The following is a 17,574-nucleotide window of genomic DNA, read 5'->3' as shown; positions in this document are numbered from 1 at the left end:
TAATACTGGTAGAGATGGCTAAAAGTACTGTATAGATTTCCAGAACTCCAAATTTATATTATATTGAATATATTAGAACAAATAATAATTCAATAGGAGGGAAGGCATATTTTTCATGTGTTTGTGTCCATTGTTGAGCTGGTGAAGATATCCTTCATGACCACCAATGAAATGTAATCTATGGGTGTTCACCTCCGTACTTCATGATTGTATTTCACATACTGCTTTTACACTGAATTGTAGCTCTCCTTCTTTCACTTGTGACTGCATAAATTTACATGAACATAAAGTCTCCTTTTTATACAAAAATTGTGTATTTTGTTGAAGAGATTTAACTTTTTCACCCTTTTATTAGAGAATAGAATCTCTAGAGAATGTAATACCTTGTTATGGGTGGATACTATGTTTGCTATCACATTGAATGTTTGTAATATATAAAACTGCAGTCAAATTCAATCCATTATACATTTGGTATCATAGAAATAAATAAAGACTTTCTGAAATTTGTTTTGTCTCTTTTGAATGAATTAGGTTTATCAGATGAACTTATTGAAACTGTTTCCTATTTTGCTTCATTGCATTAAAAAACTATAAATGACAATATTATAATTACTACAGATAATCGCAGTATTGACATTAAAGTCTAAAATGAACCATTCAAATGTTAGTAATCAGTTAAAAATAATTGTGTAAAATTCATCAACTGTCTAATAAACCTATTTTATTAAAAAAAAATTAAAATTATTAAAAAATTATTTAAAAAAATAGCAAAGTATCTCAAATACCTGAAACCTTTACATTTTTATATAAAAACAAGTTCATCTGAACAAATCACGCAGACAGCTTCAACTTAATCAAATATATAGTAAGCCATAAATCAAATGGAATTAATTTTAAAAACACAATGCATTGTTCTCTAATAGATATCAATTAATATGTTATTTTTACAAAAACAAACAATTCAGCCAGTTACCAGTTTTAACAAGTTCCCTGCCAAGAATTTTAGGCAAATGGCGGAACAAAACTGCTTGCAGCTGACCGGTTCACTAAGCCATATTTTGGCTGAATTTCTATTGCTTGTAAGCTGGTGGTCCTGCCACTTTTTTGGTCTCTTTTCTCTTATTGGTCAATGCAGCCACTCCTGGCCCACTGGTACAAGCTGCCACTCCCTCACTGATGTGGCCAAACACTACAGGCCCACCAGTGTATGTAGAACTCGTTTTCTAATTGAAATAGATTTTAGTTGAATTTGAATTGGATTAAAAAGCCCTGTCAGGGTATTTTTTGCTGTTTCTATACTGTGGGAGAGATGCATCAGGAAGTTAGAGAAAATCTCACCAAAGTAAAAGGAATTCCACTTTTAGGCAATTGTCTAGATTGTCCCTTATCTTTTGGTCAACAATACAAATTGGGAGATACAGATCCAATGGAGATACAGACACCAAAAATTGATTTAACATTTATCTACTACCTTTATTATTTTTTTTAGTTTTTTTATACACAATAACAGATAAGGGGATCATCCAGACTGCTTGTTATTATTATTGTAATTATATAGTGCCGACATATTGTACAGCATTTTACAAAGTTCACAGTGAAATCATTGACTGTCCTTCAAACAGCCTAAAAATGTCTTTACCATAGTTATATGTCATGAACACAGGATTGGGGGGAAGCCAATTAACCTATCTGCATGGTTTTGGAATGTGGGAGGAAACTGGGGTACCTGGAGGAAACCCCCACAAACACGGGCAAACTCCATGCAGATATTGCTAGTCCACAGATTTGTGTTTTCATGTACACAATTTTAGATAAGGGGACCTTAGAGCTTGTTTGTTAGTCCACAGATCTGCCCAAAACCTTGATCCACCATATAAAAATATCTCCCATAGCCTCATGTCCAATCCATGTCCAAGGCAACTGCCTTCAAATAAAGCAAGAAGATGCAGATCTAAACATCAACTTTCATCAAAGAAATGTCTACATGGTGGTAATGGTGCACATTGCTGGCAACTACTACCTGGTAAATCAAGAAACGGAACATCATTTAAGCATTTGTGATATATTTGTATTGCCAAAAATTCAGTACAATGCTCTTAGAATCATAAAAATGGTAATGAAGTCTGATTTGAAAAGGGTTTACCTCTAGTAGTATTTTCTTCCCATCCCTGTATGTTTTTATATTTGTTATATTCCTTGCTGGTAACAGGATTTTGTCTCTACTCCAGAAAATAGTTGGTGATGGGTTAGAGATCATATCACAACTAATATTAATTGGATTGTTTTCCCAGGAGTAGTAGATAGTTTGATTTGAAATAAATTTAGGTGCATCTGTAAGAAAACAAATGGGATTCCTGATGAATATAAAAATAAATTATATTTGCTTCAGTACATTTACTGTTCTTTGTTACAGTTGCAGAAATATTCATTACAGCATTACATTACATCCATATTGGTTTTGTACCTCAGACATTAATTCGCAGAAGTTCATGGTTCAGCAAAAGAAATATTGAAAAATAGGAAGTGGATATACCATTTGTAATACTATGTAATGGAATTTATGTTGTATTAAATTCTGATTAATATAGTATGTGTATTCTGCCTTTGCATTTAATTAACTTTGCTCTCTATTATTCAGTAATATTATTTTATAGCATTAATAGTATTTATCAAACTTTTAAAATGTTCCAGGGTACCAAAGTTACATTTTTGAAGGTATACTCAACATACTACATGACTTTCATACTTCCAACATAAGACGTAAATAACATCTAATCTATTAACATTAAAACATATCTGATAGAGTGCAACTCAATAAAGTTAAGTAAAAAAATCTCAAAATGTATTATTCATAGTATGATGGTTAACAAACTGTTGGGTTAGCACAATTTCTTTATCAGTATATACTGGTATATGTATACCAGACATGAGGTCATCCTAAAGAAATGCAGCATATCCTGTAAGGTTTAAGGATGATTATGGGTCAGTACTGGTCAAACACCAGCCATTGTCTTAGTTCCTTCCTGAGTAGTTAAAAACAGTTTCTTTGATCATCTGCCAAGTTATTGATTTCCAGCAGAATCTTTGGGTGAATTCAGTTTTCTTCCGCAGCTAAGTATCTTTTGTTACCGTTTATTAATTATTATTACAGTATTGCATTGTTTTGTCTATCTATCTTATTATTAAATTGTATATTCATTCAAGTCTTTGTATTATCTCTCTTTGTACACTTCAAATTGAATCCCATCAATATTTGCATAAACTGTCACAAATTATATCCGTGACATAACACAAACGAGTGTCCTTGGCGGTGGAGAATAAGTGGCACAAGGCCCATTAGAAATATATGAATTGGCTGCTGGTGACACTTAGGCTTGTAAAGACCTTGCTGAAATTCAAACAATAAATAGTTTTGCAAAGTTATGTAAATATATGTGACTGTGGGTAGGAGTTGGGGTCTTTAATTCCCACTGCAGTCTCCATGACACTTCGGGGTGTAGGATTTTTTTTTAGATCTGAGAAACTAATTGGATATTCTCAAAAGCCCATGCTGGGCTACCAGATGCCATGATGGAAAAAAATATTACAATCAACTGGAAAAAAAGTATGCTGGTCAAGCAGTTTAGGGCATTGGAGGTTGTTTGTAAAAGCTTAGAGCAAATTAGACAATTTGAACCAAAATACAACATGTTAGGAATATTTTGTGATTGATTTTATGGTATATAAATCAAATTATGTACACAAAACATAATCATTTTTTTAGTTTAGACCAGGCATGGGCAAACTACGGCCCGATAAGGGTATTTCTCCAGCCCTTTGGGTGGTCCGCAGAACATGTCCTCCATTTGTATCCTGACTCATGGAGGTAGTCGGGTTGTCTGCAGGGACTCTGTCCCTGCACATTGAAGAATCTGCTTGCTATGGAGGTGAGAGGAAACATGGCATGGACTTGGCATCCTTGTGATGATGTGATGTGTATTGGGTAACACAGAAGGGCACAGGTAAATGTGACAAGCATGAAGGGAGTGTTGTGTAAATATTATCTTGCTATGAAGGTGCTTAAGGTTAGGTGCAATAGTCCTGACAACTGAATTTTGGATCACTCTGTATGACAATGTGACAGAGCCTTCATAACTAACTGCATGATAACAGCTCACATACTCACTCCAAGGTCCTTCTACAACATGGCAGTGACCTCCTGACCCATCGCTGCTCAATAACACAACAATTCTACAGCTACAAAGTGGGTGTCTGGTGTAAAATATTGGGGCTTGTTGTAGGTTGCTGAGTTCTTTGCTTGTGTTTGGCTTGAATTTTACATCTGCAGCTTTGAGAAATGACACAGAATGGTGAAGGGTTTCTCAGGAACAATGCAATCTTTGTGCAGTGTATTGTTACTGGCACAGCGGAGAAGGGGCACTGATCTCCTCCCCAGAGTGTACTGGGCAGGGTGTGCGGCATTGCTGCCCCGCAGGTTAGGGAAGAGTGAATCTGTTTTTTTTTTCTTCTTTTCTTAGCATGCAGTTTTATTTGGTTGCATAGAATGTGTAAATAACAGCTATACAAGCATGTAGAAATAGTTTTGAAGTACTTGTGCTCCTTTAGTGTACAGTAGTCAGTTGCATTTTATTCCACATTACATACATCCTAAAAATGCCACGACCAGCTTAGTGGCTTGGCAGTTGGCAGTCACTTTGTAACATAAAGGTCTTTGTTTGAAATCTGTCAGCGTGTAGTTTGTGTGTTCTCCCTGTTTGCATGGGCTGCCTCCAAACATTCGGTCTTTTTGCATGTTCATAAAATAACTTTGTAGGTTATTTAGATTTCTCCAGGATCGGCCTTGTTAGGGACACTGCATGATAAGTATGGTAATAATATTGGATTGTGAGCTCCCCTGCGATGACTATGAACTATGCAATATGTGTCAGCTTTATATTTTACTTATATGTATATACTAAAATGCTGTATATTGGCACACCAGATGAAGAAAATTTCTGAATGAATCTAATTTCTTTTTTCTTTTCTCATTCTTCTAGACCAGGCATGATGCAAACTATGACCCAATAAGGTTGTTTCTCCAGCCCTTTGGGTGGTCAGGCCACCCTGAGCAGGGTCAGGAAAAGGACCCCTCTGGGAGGGCGCACCAGCCCCGTAACATTCCCCGTTTGTATCCCTGCTTGTGGAGCTGGGTGGACTGTGTCCCTGCACACAACCCGCCCATTCTCCCCTCGCAGGCTTAGTTCTGCGATGGGAACAGATTAGCCTGTGAGCAGATGGAATAGGAAGCCTTAGCAATAGTTGGTGCCAGGATCTCTGATTATATCTAATAGTAGTTTCAGCCTACACCCTCCAAGCTTTCCTATTGATGGCCTACTTAGTGTTATAGTTATAGTAGAGAATTTCAGAGGTCTTTCAGAATTTATTAAATAGGGACCCACCATATATGTCCAATGTAAGCCAAGGGTAGGTATTGATTAAATTTAGTTATCACACAAGCATTTTGCTCCAGAATCTACCCCTAATCTACTCCATAGCCTTATATTGTTCTTGTATGCGCTATTTTCAAAATCATACCTGGGTGATCAGAACCTGGGTGATCCCACAAACCTGAAATGAATGTAGTCAAGTTGAAAACATTTGCCAACAAATAGAAAATAATTTTTAAGAAATCTATTTCATGTTTTCTGGATCACCCAGGTTCTTCCACGAACATCTATCTTCTTGGAGAGCTTTAATAAATCCCATTAGTTTCCCAAATCCCAAATGGCCATTTATTTTTAAACTACTGTGTGAATTCTCGTATTAATCAATAAATAAATGCATGCAATATTTATCATTTAATCGGTTCTTGTGATCACCCTATAACAGTGAATGGTTCTATATTTTCCTGCAGGCTGCCAAGTACCACTATCCATTTTACAGAGGTTTTGCTTCTCCCAAAGCAGGCATGTTAATGTGCTTGAAAGTTCATAGCTGCGACTTGTCGTAGAATTAGCACCTGTCTCCAAAGTCAGACAATGGCAGCCCTCAGTACTGGATAGAAGCCACTCTGAGTCTGAGAGACAACCTGAAAAGATTTATTTTTAAAGAAGGGTATTTCGTACTCAGCAGTGATTTACTTCTGTCTTAGAAGGTGCATTATTAGGTCTTTCATTTGCTTTTTGTATTATACTGAACAGCTTCTAGATATAAAAATCATCTCTAAAATGTACAAACTGAGACAATCTTCTTACAGCATTCAAATGTCATTTGTTAATAGAGTTGGTGAACATAAGACGAAAAAAGCATATAAAATACAAAAATTAAGATCTGAAGGAACAATTAAAGAAACCTACATTCAACGTTAAGATACATGCTCTTCTGATGACCACCAATTCTACTCGCTGCTTCACAGTCATATCTTCCCGCATCTGATAACACCACACTTTTAATGCGCAAGGAGGATTTTCCATGGTGTCCTAAACTTTCTATTCGTTCATCTTGACTCTGCTAATACAATATCAAAGACACATTGGTTATCCTAAATACATGAATTGTATCCAAATATACAAGCAATAATCAACTAAACAACATTAATTGTACAGCAATATTTGTATGCCTTTATGTAGTGAAGATTTCCAACATTTTCTCCCCTGGTATTACAGAAAATAAAGTTATCAAAAAAAGTTTACATACAAGAAGAAACACCTAACAAAGTATTTATTTCTACTTTAATCAAATATAAACCTGGTGTTAGACTTTAATGCCACCACATTATCACAGTACAAATATATTTATGATTCGGACACAAGACTTTCTCTTTAAATTTGAATGGAGTGGTAAAAAGTTAGAATGCTGCCAAGGGACTGAAAGTGAGAATAATTCCAAAATCTTGAGCTGCCACAAGATCATTTGAGCGAATACTGAAGAAACGTTTGAATGGGTCACTTATTACTATGACATCTATTTAAAACAACAGTTGTAACCTTCATTGTCTAGAGAAAAGGTTTGGGCATTTTACTTTACAACCCCTGACTGTCTGACAGGTGGGCCGCGAGGGCATGGAGACCAGCGGTGGTCCGTGGCTCTGGCCTGTGAAACCCCCAGTGGGGACCTTCCTCTAACCCCGCTGGGGGTTGCACAGGCCAGAATCAAAGGCCATGTCTCCATTGCAGGCTCAGGGCAGTGGGTAGGTTGTGTCTCTGAACAGAATCCGCCCACTCTCCTATTGCAAGCTCAGACCTATGATGGGAGAGTGGGTGGGTTCTGGCATCATGACATCATTTTGGGGGAAGTTTCTTCCCCTTTGAGTGACACACGGATCCCCGTGCGCATTCTGGTGTCTTCAGTGTCCACTAGATTTAGTGGTCTGCGATAGGTATGCGAACTTCAAAGGGTTGGGATCACTGCTTTATACTGATAGATATACATGTATATAATTGTAAATCTGTGTAAACCTATACAAATAACTGATATATTTTAAATGGTTTAAGCACCAGAGTATAGATGTGGCCTAATAAATACCAACGATGCAATTAAATCGGACTGATCACTGTTCTAAATGTCTAAAATTGACAACCTCATTCCAAGTGAATAAACAATCATAGGCAATGTGAAATGAAATAGCTAGAAGGGAAGTATTTTGGCAGTTTTCAACTGTAATAGAAAACTAATTGTTTAACTTTCTAATTTACAAAAATCTTACTCCATATATATCTGAAGTTTCATCATTTACATTTTACAAGCCTGTTGGTACTGATATACAGCTAGTAAAAGCAACTCAATTTTCTAGACCTGTTTTCTATAATCATTTTATAGTCTAAATCTGTAAATCAGATTGTTTGTTATTCTGTCTCTGCCTTATAAATTGGTCCTGTAAGGATACCTGTAAGACTTTACAAAATGCTCAGAGCTAAAATAAGGATTCAGGATTAGTCTGTGTATAGTCAAATGTTATTATTATGTTTTGGTTAGATTGGGAGAATGTTAGAACTGTCAGGTTGGTGACACACCTGTGTGTGCAGACCTTAAACTTAGCTTTATCCAAAAGTAACCTGGCTCCATTACCTACACCATACAACCATACACTTCCAAGCATTTAGTCCCGAAGAAGCCATTTTACCTGGAATTGTAATGGCTACTTTATATTTGGAGATTTCCAAAAAATTGTAATTAAAAATCACAAGACCTTTACACTTTTCTTTATAGTGCTCCTTACTCTTAACAGCAGCCACCCAACTTTAAAGGGCCAAACAGATCCAGAATACCTTTACAAATAGGCTCAATTTATGTGCCCATTATTTTTTTTTTGAGGGGGTGGGGCTATTTAAATTTTAATGGTGTGTTTAATGTTTTTTTGTTGATATTACTAATGAAAATCTCACTTTTTATGAAATTAAAGTGAAAAGGGTCTTTCCCTTTTACATTACATAGACTTTGCCGTACATGGGTAATACCATTAGCAACCATTCATTTAGCAATAATGTACAGTGGTATATATAGGTGAATGTGGGGAAAATACCTAAACTTCTTCATATGGCATCCTCCAGTGTCCTGCACGTTCGATTCCCATCCTCTGGCCACGTCCTCTTCCTCCGATTGGTCCCCCGGCGAGTGCGTGCGGCCGTCGTGAGGGGGCGTGGCGGGGATTTCAAATTATTTTGTATTGGATTTAATACAAAATAACTGTATTGAATCCAATACAATCCAATACAATTGAATACAATCCAAGTCCGCTACTGTACAGTTATATTACAGGTTTCAGTATTTTTTTTTTATTCATGCACCCTTGTTTTACCAGATTTTTGTGTTTTTTTATTTAAAGTTTAATATAAATTTAATTTATTATTTTGACATGATTTTGTGTTTCAAACTTTATCATACTCAGGATGTCTACTAGACCTTTGTTTGGACATATTTCAGTGAGTTATGCCTAAGAATTACAGGCCTACAATGTAAAATAAATTTTCATGAATGACAATGTACTGCCATTTAGACATTTTTAATCAAGACAGAAATGAACAGCCCAGAAGGTTAATAATCTCTGTTTGTGTTCCTGCTCAGTGAATAAAATGTATTGAAACACTGCAGCCATACAGTTAGCAGTCAGCATATTTACCTTTGAAAAGGTTTACTTTATTAGATTCCTTGTACATTTTGATTTTATATTTATTGCTCCTTGTCAATATTCATTGCTGAGCTATCAGCACTGCTTCAGAAATTCAAAAAGCAAGCTTTTCTAAAATATTCTTTTTCCCGCCCCTTCTGCCTTTTCAACTTAGACCATTTATCATAATTGTGGAATAAAAACCAAGAAAAAGAAGTGGGCAGGGCAAGGCTAAGCAAAACATCATAAAAAGGTGCTATTTACATTCTAAAAGCATTGCCAATATCTCAGAAGAGCTGCGTCGTTAAGAGCAAGAAGTAGAACAAATTGAAGGCACAAGGAAGCCCATTAAAACCATATAATTGATTTAATGTGTGTGATTACACCACAGGTTCCCTTTAACTTATCCTTTGGCACTTCAATTTTATTTTAAAGTAATAAGACTGATAATGTTTATTGTTAACCCAGTCTTACTAACACATTTAAATTAAAGCTAACAGAGCTGTGACATTTCTTAAAAATGTTTTAAATACTGCAGTAAATTTGAAAGGCAAAAATAAAATGTTTTAGAGTGATGAAGCGTACCACTAGAACAGTATATGTTTCATTCCCACGTATGTCTTTAGGTGAAACTCCCACCAAAATATTAGCATATAAATATTACCATACACCTTAGCATTGCACTTTAAAAGGTAATTTAGTTTATTTTTACTATTTAAGGAAGAGCTATCACCAAATTTGTACATTAAAAGGGTGGCTTAACCTTTTATAAATTAAAACCTTTTTTTTTTAATTTGAAGGAGAGCACACAACTCCTTCCACCATGGACGTAAAGACTGAATGGGAAACCCACAGTGTGCAAAAGGAGCAGCCTGCAGTCTCTTGGGACACATGGCGTATATATCCCAGGAGGATGTGGACTGCTCCTTTTTGCGCATACCCAAGATTGCTTTCCAGGAACTCCTGCGAAGTGAGATTGGCACATTTTTTTTTACATTTCAGAAAGGTGCTTCACTCTATTTCATGCCTGCACTGTGTGAGACCGGATGACATAAGAAGAAGAAACTGGAAGAAAAAAAGAAGAGGATGGGGGAACACCACTGCCTAATTCACTCCATATTTATGGCAATCTCAAGTGCTCACTTACAATAAAGCTTTCCATAGAAAGGCTCTGTGGCTTAGACATGAGTAGCATAGTGAAGATCAGGGCTAAAGACAAGTATAGGACATAGTGGGTAGCACCCGGTACGGGGAGCGTGGTAGAGTTTAAGGAAAAAACTAATTTATTACACGTCTTCTAAATCAAGACCCTCACTGGCCTCTGTAGCTGTAGACACTGTAAAGTAGTTCCTGCTTAACATTTACAGCAAAAATCTATATACCTTACATCTTAGTAGTTCAGTCAATTTATTTATTCTGAAAGTTCTAGTCATCTATGCTGAAATCATTTAACAAGAGACAAGGGAGACAGGAGAGCAGAAAAGAGCAGAGCAACTTGGAAAATGAGTTGCTTTACAGTGACTACAGCTAGAGACATAAGTAAGTACTTGTACTAAATGTGTGGTCTCTAATGTGTTTTACAATTGTGCATAGTATTAAATGATTACAACTTCTGTTTTTTACTGATATTTGTGGCTCTTTACTATCACTTACTGCAAACAATGGTTCCACTAGACAGGAAATGAGAGAAATTTACAATAGTGAAAAAAACATATTTTTTTGTTTGTTTGTTTGCACTTTTGCTGTTGCTAAAGCATATCTGGTAAAACATAGTCAGCAAGATAGGAACAGAGACTTTTCTAGGGGATGCCTGGATTATAATATAATGCTCATAGTTTACTCATTCTCCAAATTGGGAGAAACGTTTTGGCTGGACATGGTTGCATATTTGTTTCCTATTAATCATAAGAAATATCTAAATGTCCAAAGCCTGACAAGAGTTTTTCTTTAATGTATTCCTTTCTTTTTTTGCATATTTGTCAAAAAAGCAAAAAGCATAATCTCACCTTGTCGCCATCATAAAACGTTTTCCCATCACTTGCTCTCTTCCATGTAATTTCGGGAACGGGTTCTCCTTCAGCTTCACATGTCAAGATCACATGATCATTTTCGACTGTCGTCTCATTCTGCAGTTGTATAATATGAGGCTGCACTGTTAACAAAATTAATTAAATTACTGCTAAAATTATTTAGTAGCATAACACTGAAACAAGACATGAGCACTGCTAAACAATTACATGAATCCATCAACAGCTTTTGTACCAACAATAGAAAAATAGGTTAAATAGGTGACTCCATTTTAAATGACTATATTTAAGTGACTGATCATTTATAGAAGGGGTGCCCTAAGACCATACAGTTATTTTAAGAGTCCCTCTATGGTAAAAAAGGTTGAGGATGATCTAGATCAACATTCTTACAACTCCATTGTTCTCTGATTTGCTAAAATGCATCATGTCTTTGTGATTTAAAAAAGTGTAAACAATAAAAAAATAGCATAATACTAAACTTCAGCAAGGCCAAGGGATTTTTTTTTGATCAACGTAGGCTGGAGTGGATACATTTTCGTCAGTAAACCTGGATGATTCAGCAAACCTGGGATGGGTTTTCTAAATGTCATTTGCTATTTGTTAGCATATATTTTCAATTCTGTACCAGGTCCTTTTCAGTTTTGCTGGATCATCCAGGTTCACTAATGAAAGTGTATTCTCTCCAGCCTTGGAGAGCTTTAATGATCAGGCCCGATGAATCAACGTGTTTCTGGACAGACTGCATTTGTATACAGATCCCCTGTGACCAATGAGACATAAAGCAAATAGCTGAAATTGGAGAGGAGTGGGCTGAATGATCTTTTAAACCCATCACAGAGTGGGGAGGAGTAGACTGGTAGACAATGGGGTGGATGATCCTCTTAGCCATTCACAGAGCAGGGAGAAGTGGGTTGGATAATCCTCTTAACCCATCACAGCATAGGGAGGAGTGGGCTGGATGATACTGTTAGCCATTCACAAGGTGGGGAGAAGTGGGCTGGATAATTCTCTTAGCCATTCACAGAGTGGGGAGAAGTGGGCTGGATAATTCTCTTAGCCATTCACAGAGCAGGGAGAAGTGGGTTGGATAATCCTCTTAGCCATTCAGAGAAGGGAGAAGTCACCTGGATGATCCTGTTAGCCATCCACAAGGTGGGGAGAAGTGGGCTGAATAATCCTCTTAGCCATTCACAGAGTGGGGAGAAATGGGCTGGATGATCCTGTTAGCCCATCACAGCATGAGGAGGAGTGGGCTGGATGATCCTTTTAGCTCATCAGGCAATGAACAAGGTAGGCTGGAATACCTGCAGGAACTTCTATTATTTGTTGTACAAAAGTCACAGCGTGCAGAATAATGGGACTAGACACAGCCCAGGAAAGTACTATCTATGAATGTGTAAAATTGAAGTTCAGTTTTATTGTATTATATCACTGTTAATACATTTTATAGACGACTATACATCAGAGGGAATTGTAAATGAAAGGGGGGTAAGAGATTTGGTTCCAAAAGAAGAACCCCCCCCCTTCAAATCAGGAACAGTTGGGAGCTATGCCTGACATTAACAACCACTACAACCATTTTTATCTTGCAACCACAAGGTTTAGTTGTGCTTTCCGTAACCAATTGATCATTCTTGTATACTGACTGCAAGATACAATCTAGCAGGCACTCATTCACTAAAGAACACTTTAAGGCTGCTGTCTCCAGAAAAGCAGCATTGCTTCATTCTTTTGTATTGATTCCTTTCAACAGAATTATTACAGCACACACCATATAGCAGAGATATGGCACCACAATTCTCCAGCTAAGGTAATAAGCTTGTGAGTCCTCAGTGATCTCTTTGAATTATCTAAAATGACATTTTATATACCAAATGTGCTGGCAGCAATAATGCATTTCTCAAATGAGTTCCTTGGATATTTTCCTTGGATTTTTTTCTGTATCTCAGTATTTACACATAATGTAAAAATGTAGTTCAATGTGTTTAATTGCTTACGCATACCGTGTCTATATGCTCATACTTGATTTAAAGAATGAAGATGTAAAGAGACTCTATCATTATATTTAGGGATGAGCGAGCGAGTTTATTAAATTCGGTCTCGCTGCGAATTGGGCCGTTCTCGCTTACCAAACATGTAGACGAGAATGTAAAATGTAAAATTTAAAATGTAAATTTTGGAATTTTTGAGACCTGCATGACCAATCAGGGGAGCAGAGCTGTCAGCACCCCTTTACTAGTTGTATATGTTCTTGGATAGAGTTTATCTATCCAAGAACACAGGAGTCCTGTGTTCCTGGATAAAGAAACTCTATCCAGGAACACATACTACAGGGCAGCAACAAAAATCGGGGGAGCGAAAATTTCTTTGAAGTTTCAATGGGTCCGCAAAATTACGACGAAATTTCGCGGACCCATTGGAACTTCAAGGAAATTTTCACGAGAATGCCAAGGGCATCCTTAATTATATCACTTTGCACCTTTAGGACAAAGTGCTGATGTCTAATGGTAGCCCAACCCTAATATACTTAAAGAAAAATTGTGGTGTCTCCAAGCACAGGCATACATGCAATCTTCTATAACTCAGTGCTTGGGCTTCGGTGCATAATTTCTAGGTAACAAAACCAAGCCTGTTATTTTGAACCAGGTATTTTTGATGGCTACAGTAAAGAGGTAACAAGTGAGGAATATGAGTATGTCAGCTCTGCATGGTGAAAATTAACAGTGAATATTAGGAAGAGTTTTTCAGCAGCCAGTAAACAATTGACTATGATATGCCCCCTAAATAGAAAGCCAATATCTCAGGGGGAATAAATCCTACTTAGTCTCTGGGAGCTCACCAATCACCTTGGTGGATCACCATAGGATCCTTTCATGACCTCAGTTTTAGTCTATTTATATGGAATGAGATTCGGACTCCGAGACACTGCTATCATATTAAGCAGATAGTATAAAGGAGGTGGCATAGTTTGCTTTCCTGGCTGCACCACTACCATCACTTTTATTCCAAAGCAACCACAATGTGTAAAGTCATAGGGTCTGATTTTTTTAAAGCTCTCTAAGACTGGAGAAGGTAGACTATCATTGGAAAACCTGGGTGACCAGGCATACCTGGAATGGATTTAGTCCAGGATTAAAAACATTTGCCAAATTATTTTTAGGAAATATATTCCAGGTTCACTGAAATAACTGGGTTCTCCTATATAGTCTATCTTTTTCCTTTTTGGAGAATTTTAATAAATCATTTTTCTATTGGTGGCAAAAATCAGGAAAAATAAAGATGCGCTAGGAGTTTTGCACAAATTGATAGGCTCTTTTCTGACAGTAGGTATAAAGGGCCTGATTTAATAAAGCTCTCCAATGCTGGAGAGGATACACTTTACACAGTGAAGCTGGGTCATCCACCAAACCTGAAATGGATTTGTTAAAAGTAATTTGCTATTTGTTAGTGAAGGTTTTCAAGGTTTTCAGATCCATTCCAAGTTTGCTGGATCACCCATCGCCATCCTCTCCAGCCTTTGAGAGGGTCATAAAATCAGGCCCATAGTGTGCACAAGCGCGCACACTTGTGTTCAGATGCATGTGTACACATTTCTTACACTCCTCAAAGAGCATTACCACATACTGTCTAAATAAGTGGTGGTCAGACATTTTACCAAAGATGGCCAGAGACCTCAGACCTAGTACAGGAGATGGCCACAGGCTGCAGATACACCAAAATAGATGGTCACAGGCTGCAGGTATTTTACAGGATATGGCCAAAGACTGCAAACATAGTAATTAGATGGCCAGAGACTGTGGACTTTCTAAAGAAGAGAGTCAGAGACTGTGGACATGCTATAGGTGTTGTTGGAGAGACTTAAGAGACAGCCATTGGAAACATATTACATGAGAATGCTTGAGATCAGTGCTTTTACAGAACTATTAAATAATCAGAGGAGAAAAATAAAATGAGAAAATGGATGGAACACTTAGGTAGAAGCCAGACTAAAGATTACTTTTCCTTGGCTGTAATATTCTCCACTTCACAAAACACAGACTTCAGTCTGCAGTAAGTGCCAAAGGGCTGCAGGTTGAGCACCAGTATTCTAAATTGTTAGAAATAGACCTCACAGATCTGTGTCTTGGTATGGAATTGCACATCAATGTACAGAGATAGACACCGCATAGATTTTATTAGTTGAAGCTCATTGTACATTGAAAACATCAAACTATAATTTTAAATTATTAATACAAATGTGTTTCCTATAAATGTTTTTTTATGCATTCATTTGCAATTATTTTGTGAATTTATTGAGCTGAATAACAAGGAAGAAGAGAATGAACTAGATGGAAGCTGAGCTGTCCTATAAGCATGTGATTAGTTATAAAACCTGCAAAGCGCATGGCTGAATCTGTGACAGGTGTCTTAACCTTGATAACAAGCCAGACCTGACTGCATCTGCCAAAAAATCATTCTAAATGAAATCTGGATACTCCAAATCCTCTCTGATAAATCTGTTCATAAATTGATCAAATGGCAGGCATTCCTCCCAAGTGCTGGACCTGAGATGCTCCTTCTTGGCAGCTGTTTTTTAACGAACAAAAACAATGCGAGCATTGTATCTGACAGCAATTACCACGTTAAAAAAGTAAGCACAAACGTATTGCTTAATTAGCTAAGATAAGTGAAGGTATCATGCATGTTCAGTGGCACATTTTTTTGTTAGTTCAGTGCTTGGTCTTGTTTTAAACTGTATGAAATTCTCAAAACTACATTTATTTTATTGCTTTCCTTAAAGCCGAAATCCAGATTTATTGGCTCCTTTACTGTGCATATGCATGATTTGATGGAGCATGACTTTTTTCCATGGCTGGAGGACCTTCTAGCATCACCTTGTCTCATTCTGTATTGTTGATCGCCCACCATTCAAAGTCATTGGATTTCAGGGCTTTTTAGTTGTACAAGGTTCTAAAATGTTTTCTTGATCTCAGAAAGAAACATCTTAAATTCTATATATGTCTATCTTATAAAAGACCCAAAAACTTTGCTAACTTTCTGTTTTTGCACTTTGTTCATATCATCAGTTATAGCATGTTACACTTTAGCTAACACATAATACGTTACATACTTGCAAATTATTTGTCCTTCAACTTTTAAAGGTGATAATGTTTTCACACTTACAATATTTAGATTACCATCTTTTAGATTTCACTATCTTGTATTTACAGTCCTAAAATAATTGTTTTCGGGAAATGTGAGCTGCTAATCTCTAATGTCAGCCTGTAGATTTCCAGCTCATTGTTCACCTTTATTACTAACTATGCAACAGCCTTTTCAATGTGTACACAATGTACACAGTGTACTACAATGTGTACATGGATGGCCACCATTAATGAAGGCTGTCGAATCAGCTTTGGCTTCTAAAATATGTTGATTGTATTTCTGAGATCTCTGCACCTGCTGAATTCAGTTTCTCAATTATAAGATGCAACCATGGGGGAAAGAGTTGTTGGGGTGGTCTTATTCTATCTACATTGCCCTATCCTATGCTAGACTACTTCGAATGAGATGAAGCCACTTATCTAGCTAGTTTTACTATTTGAATTCTGGAAACTGTTGACTCGCACCTCGTACCCCATTACACTGTATCGTATGCTACTTTTTAGTGTAAGGAAATGTTTAAATCCTATCTGCTTATTCTTTACTGCCTGTAGCCAGTGGGGAGGTATTGCTGTTTATTCTAGAGGCACCAATAAATAAGAGAAAATCTCTTCAAAAGAAACAGAAATCCCATCATATAGAGATGTCATAATAGGTGTCGTTATGGGACAGTTTGCTTTCACTGCTTGCCCTAATTTGATGACTCCATGTCAATGGTCACCTAGACAAATAGAAAACATCAATAAAGACTTGACCAAGGGTTTTAGCCATTTCTTTTCTATCCAGAAAAAAAGATACCATTACACCTTTAAAACACTTTAATAGTTGGTATTGTTTTACTGCAACTCTTTTACAGTAAAAGTCACCAGTAGTACATAACATAACAGACTTACCAAACACCTGAAGAAAGGACTGTTTTTCAGTAACTCCAGCTTTGTTTGTTGCTCTGCAGGTATAGGAACCGGCATCACTGTTGATGATATTCCTAATAGTTAATTCTGTGTTGTCTTCTCTTAATAAATATTTTTCATTTTCTTCAATCATTCTCCCATTCCTAAAATAAAGAAAGAAAGAAAACTACAATAAATTGTAGATTGCTGTTTGAATTTTCAACCAATTAAAATAATGTCTAGATCAGGTTTACCAACCAGGGTTCCTCCAGAGGTTGCTAGGGGCTTCCTAAAAAAATATGCAAATTGTATCACTTACAACTACTACACCAATGGTCTTTTTGTATAGGCGACATTCTTCCCACTGGCCAGCAATGTAAGAGGTATTCTTCCCAATGACTAACAAACTAAAGTAATGTGATCTGTG

General features: G+C 36.7%; 1 protein-coding gene across 7 annotated transcripts in view; it reads right to left on the bottom strand.

Annotated features, from left to right (window-relative positions):
- The window catches only part of NCAM2 (neural cell adhesion molecule 2), a 207,554-nt gene that overhangs the window by 51,160 nt on the left and 138,820 nt on the right, over positions 1-17,574 (bottom strand). For 5 of the 7 annotated variants that reach the window (XM_072432170.1, XM_072432196.1, XM_072432184.1 and 2 more), the window contains 4 exons: positions 17,151-17,311; positions 11,092-11,237; positions 6,336-6,489; positions 2,144-2,331 (listed from right to left, as the gene is read on the bottom strand). In XM_072432170.1, coding sequence (XP_072288271.1) covers positions 2,144-2,331; positions 6,336-6,489; positions 11,092-11,237; positions 17,151-17,311 — 649 coding nt within the window. The remainder of the gene's footprint in view (positions 1-2,143; positions 2,332-6,335; positions 6,490-11,091; positions 11,238-17,150; positions 17,312-17,574) is intronic. The other 2 variants (XM_072432177.1, XM_072432191.1) reach the window with 1 other exon arrangement.

This window comes from Pyxicephalus adspersus, chromosome 1, assembly GCF_032062135.1.
Source record: "Pyxicephalus adspersus chromosome 1, UCB_Pads_2.0, whole genome shotgun sequence".
In the NCBI taxonomy this organism is placed as follows: domain Eukaryota; kingdom Metazoa; phylum Chordata; class Amphibia; order Anura; family Pyxicephalidae; genus Pyxicephalus; species Pyxicephalus adspersus.
This window is presented reverse-complemented; position numbering and strand designations above follow the sequence as displayed.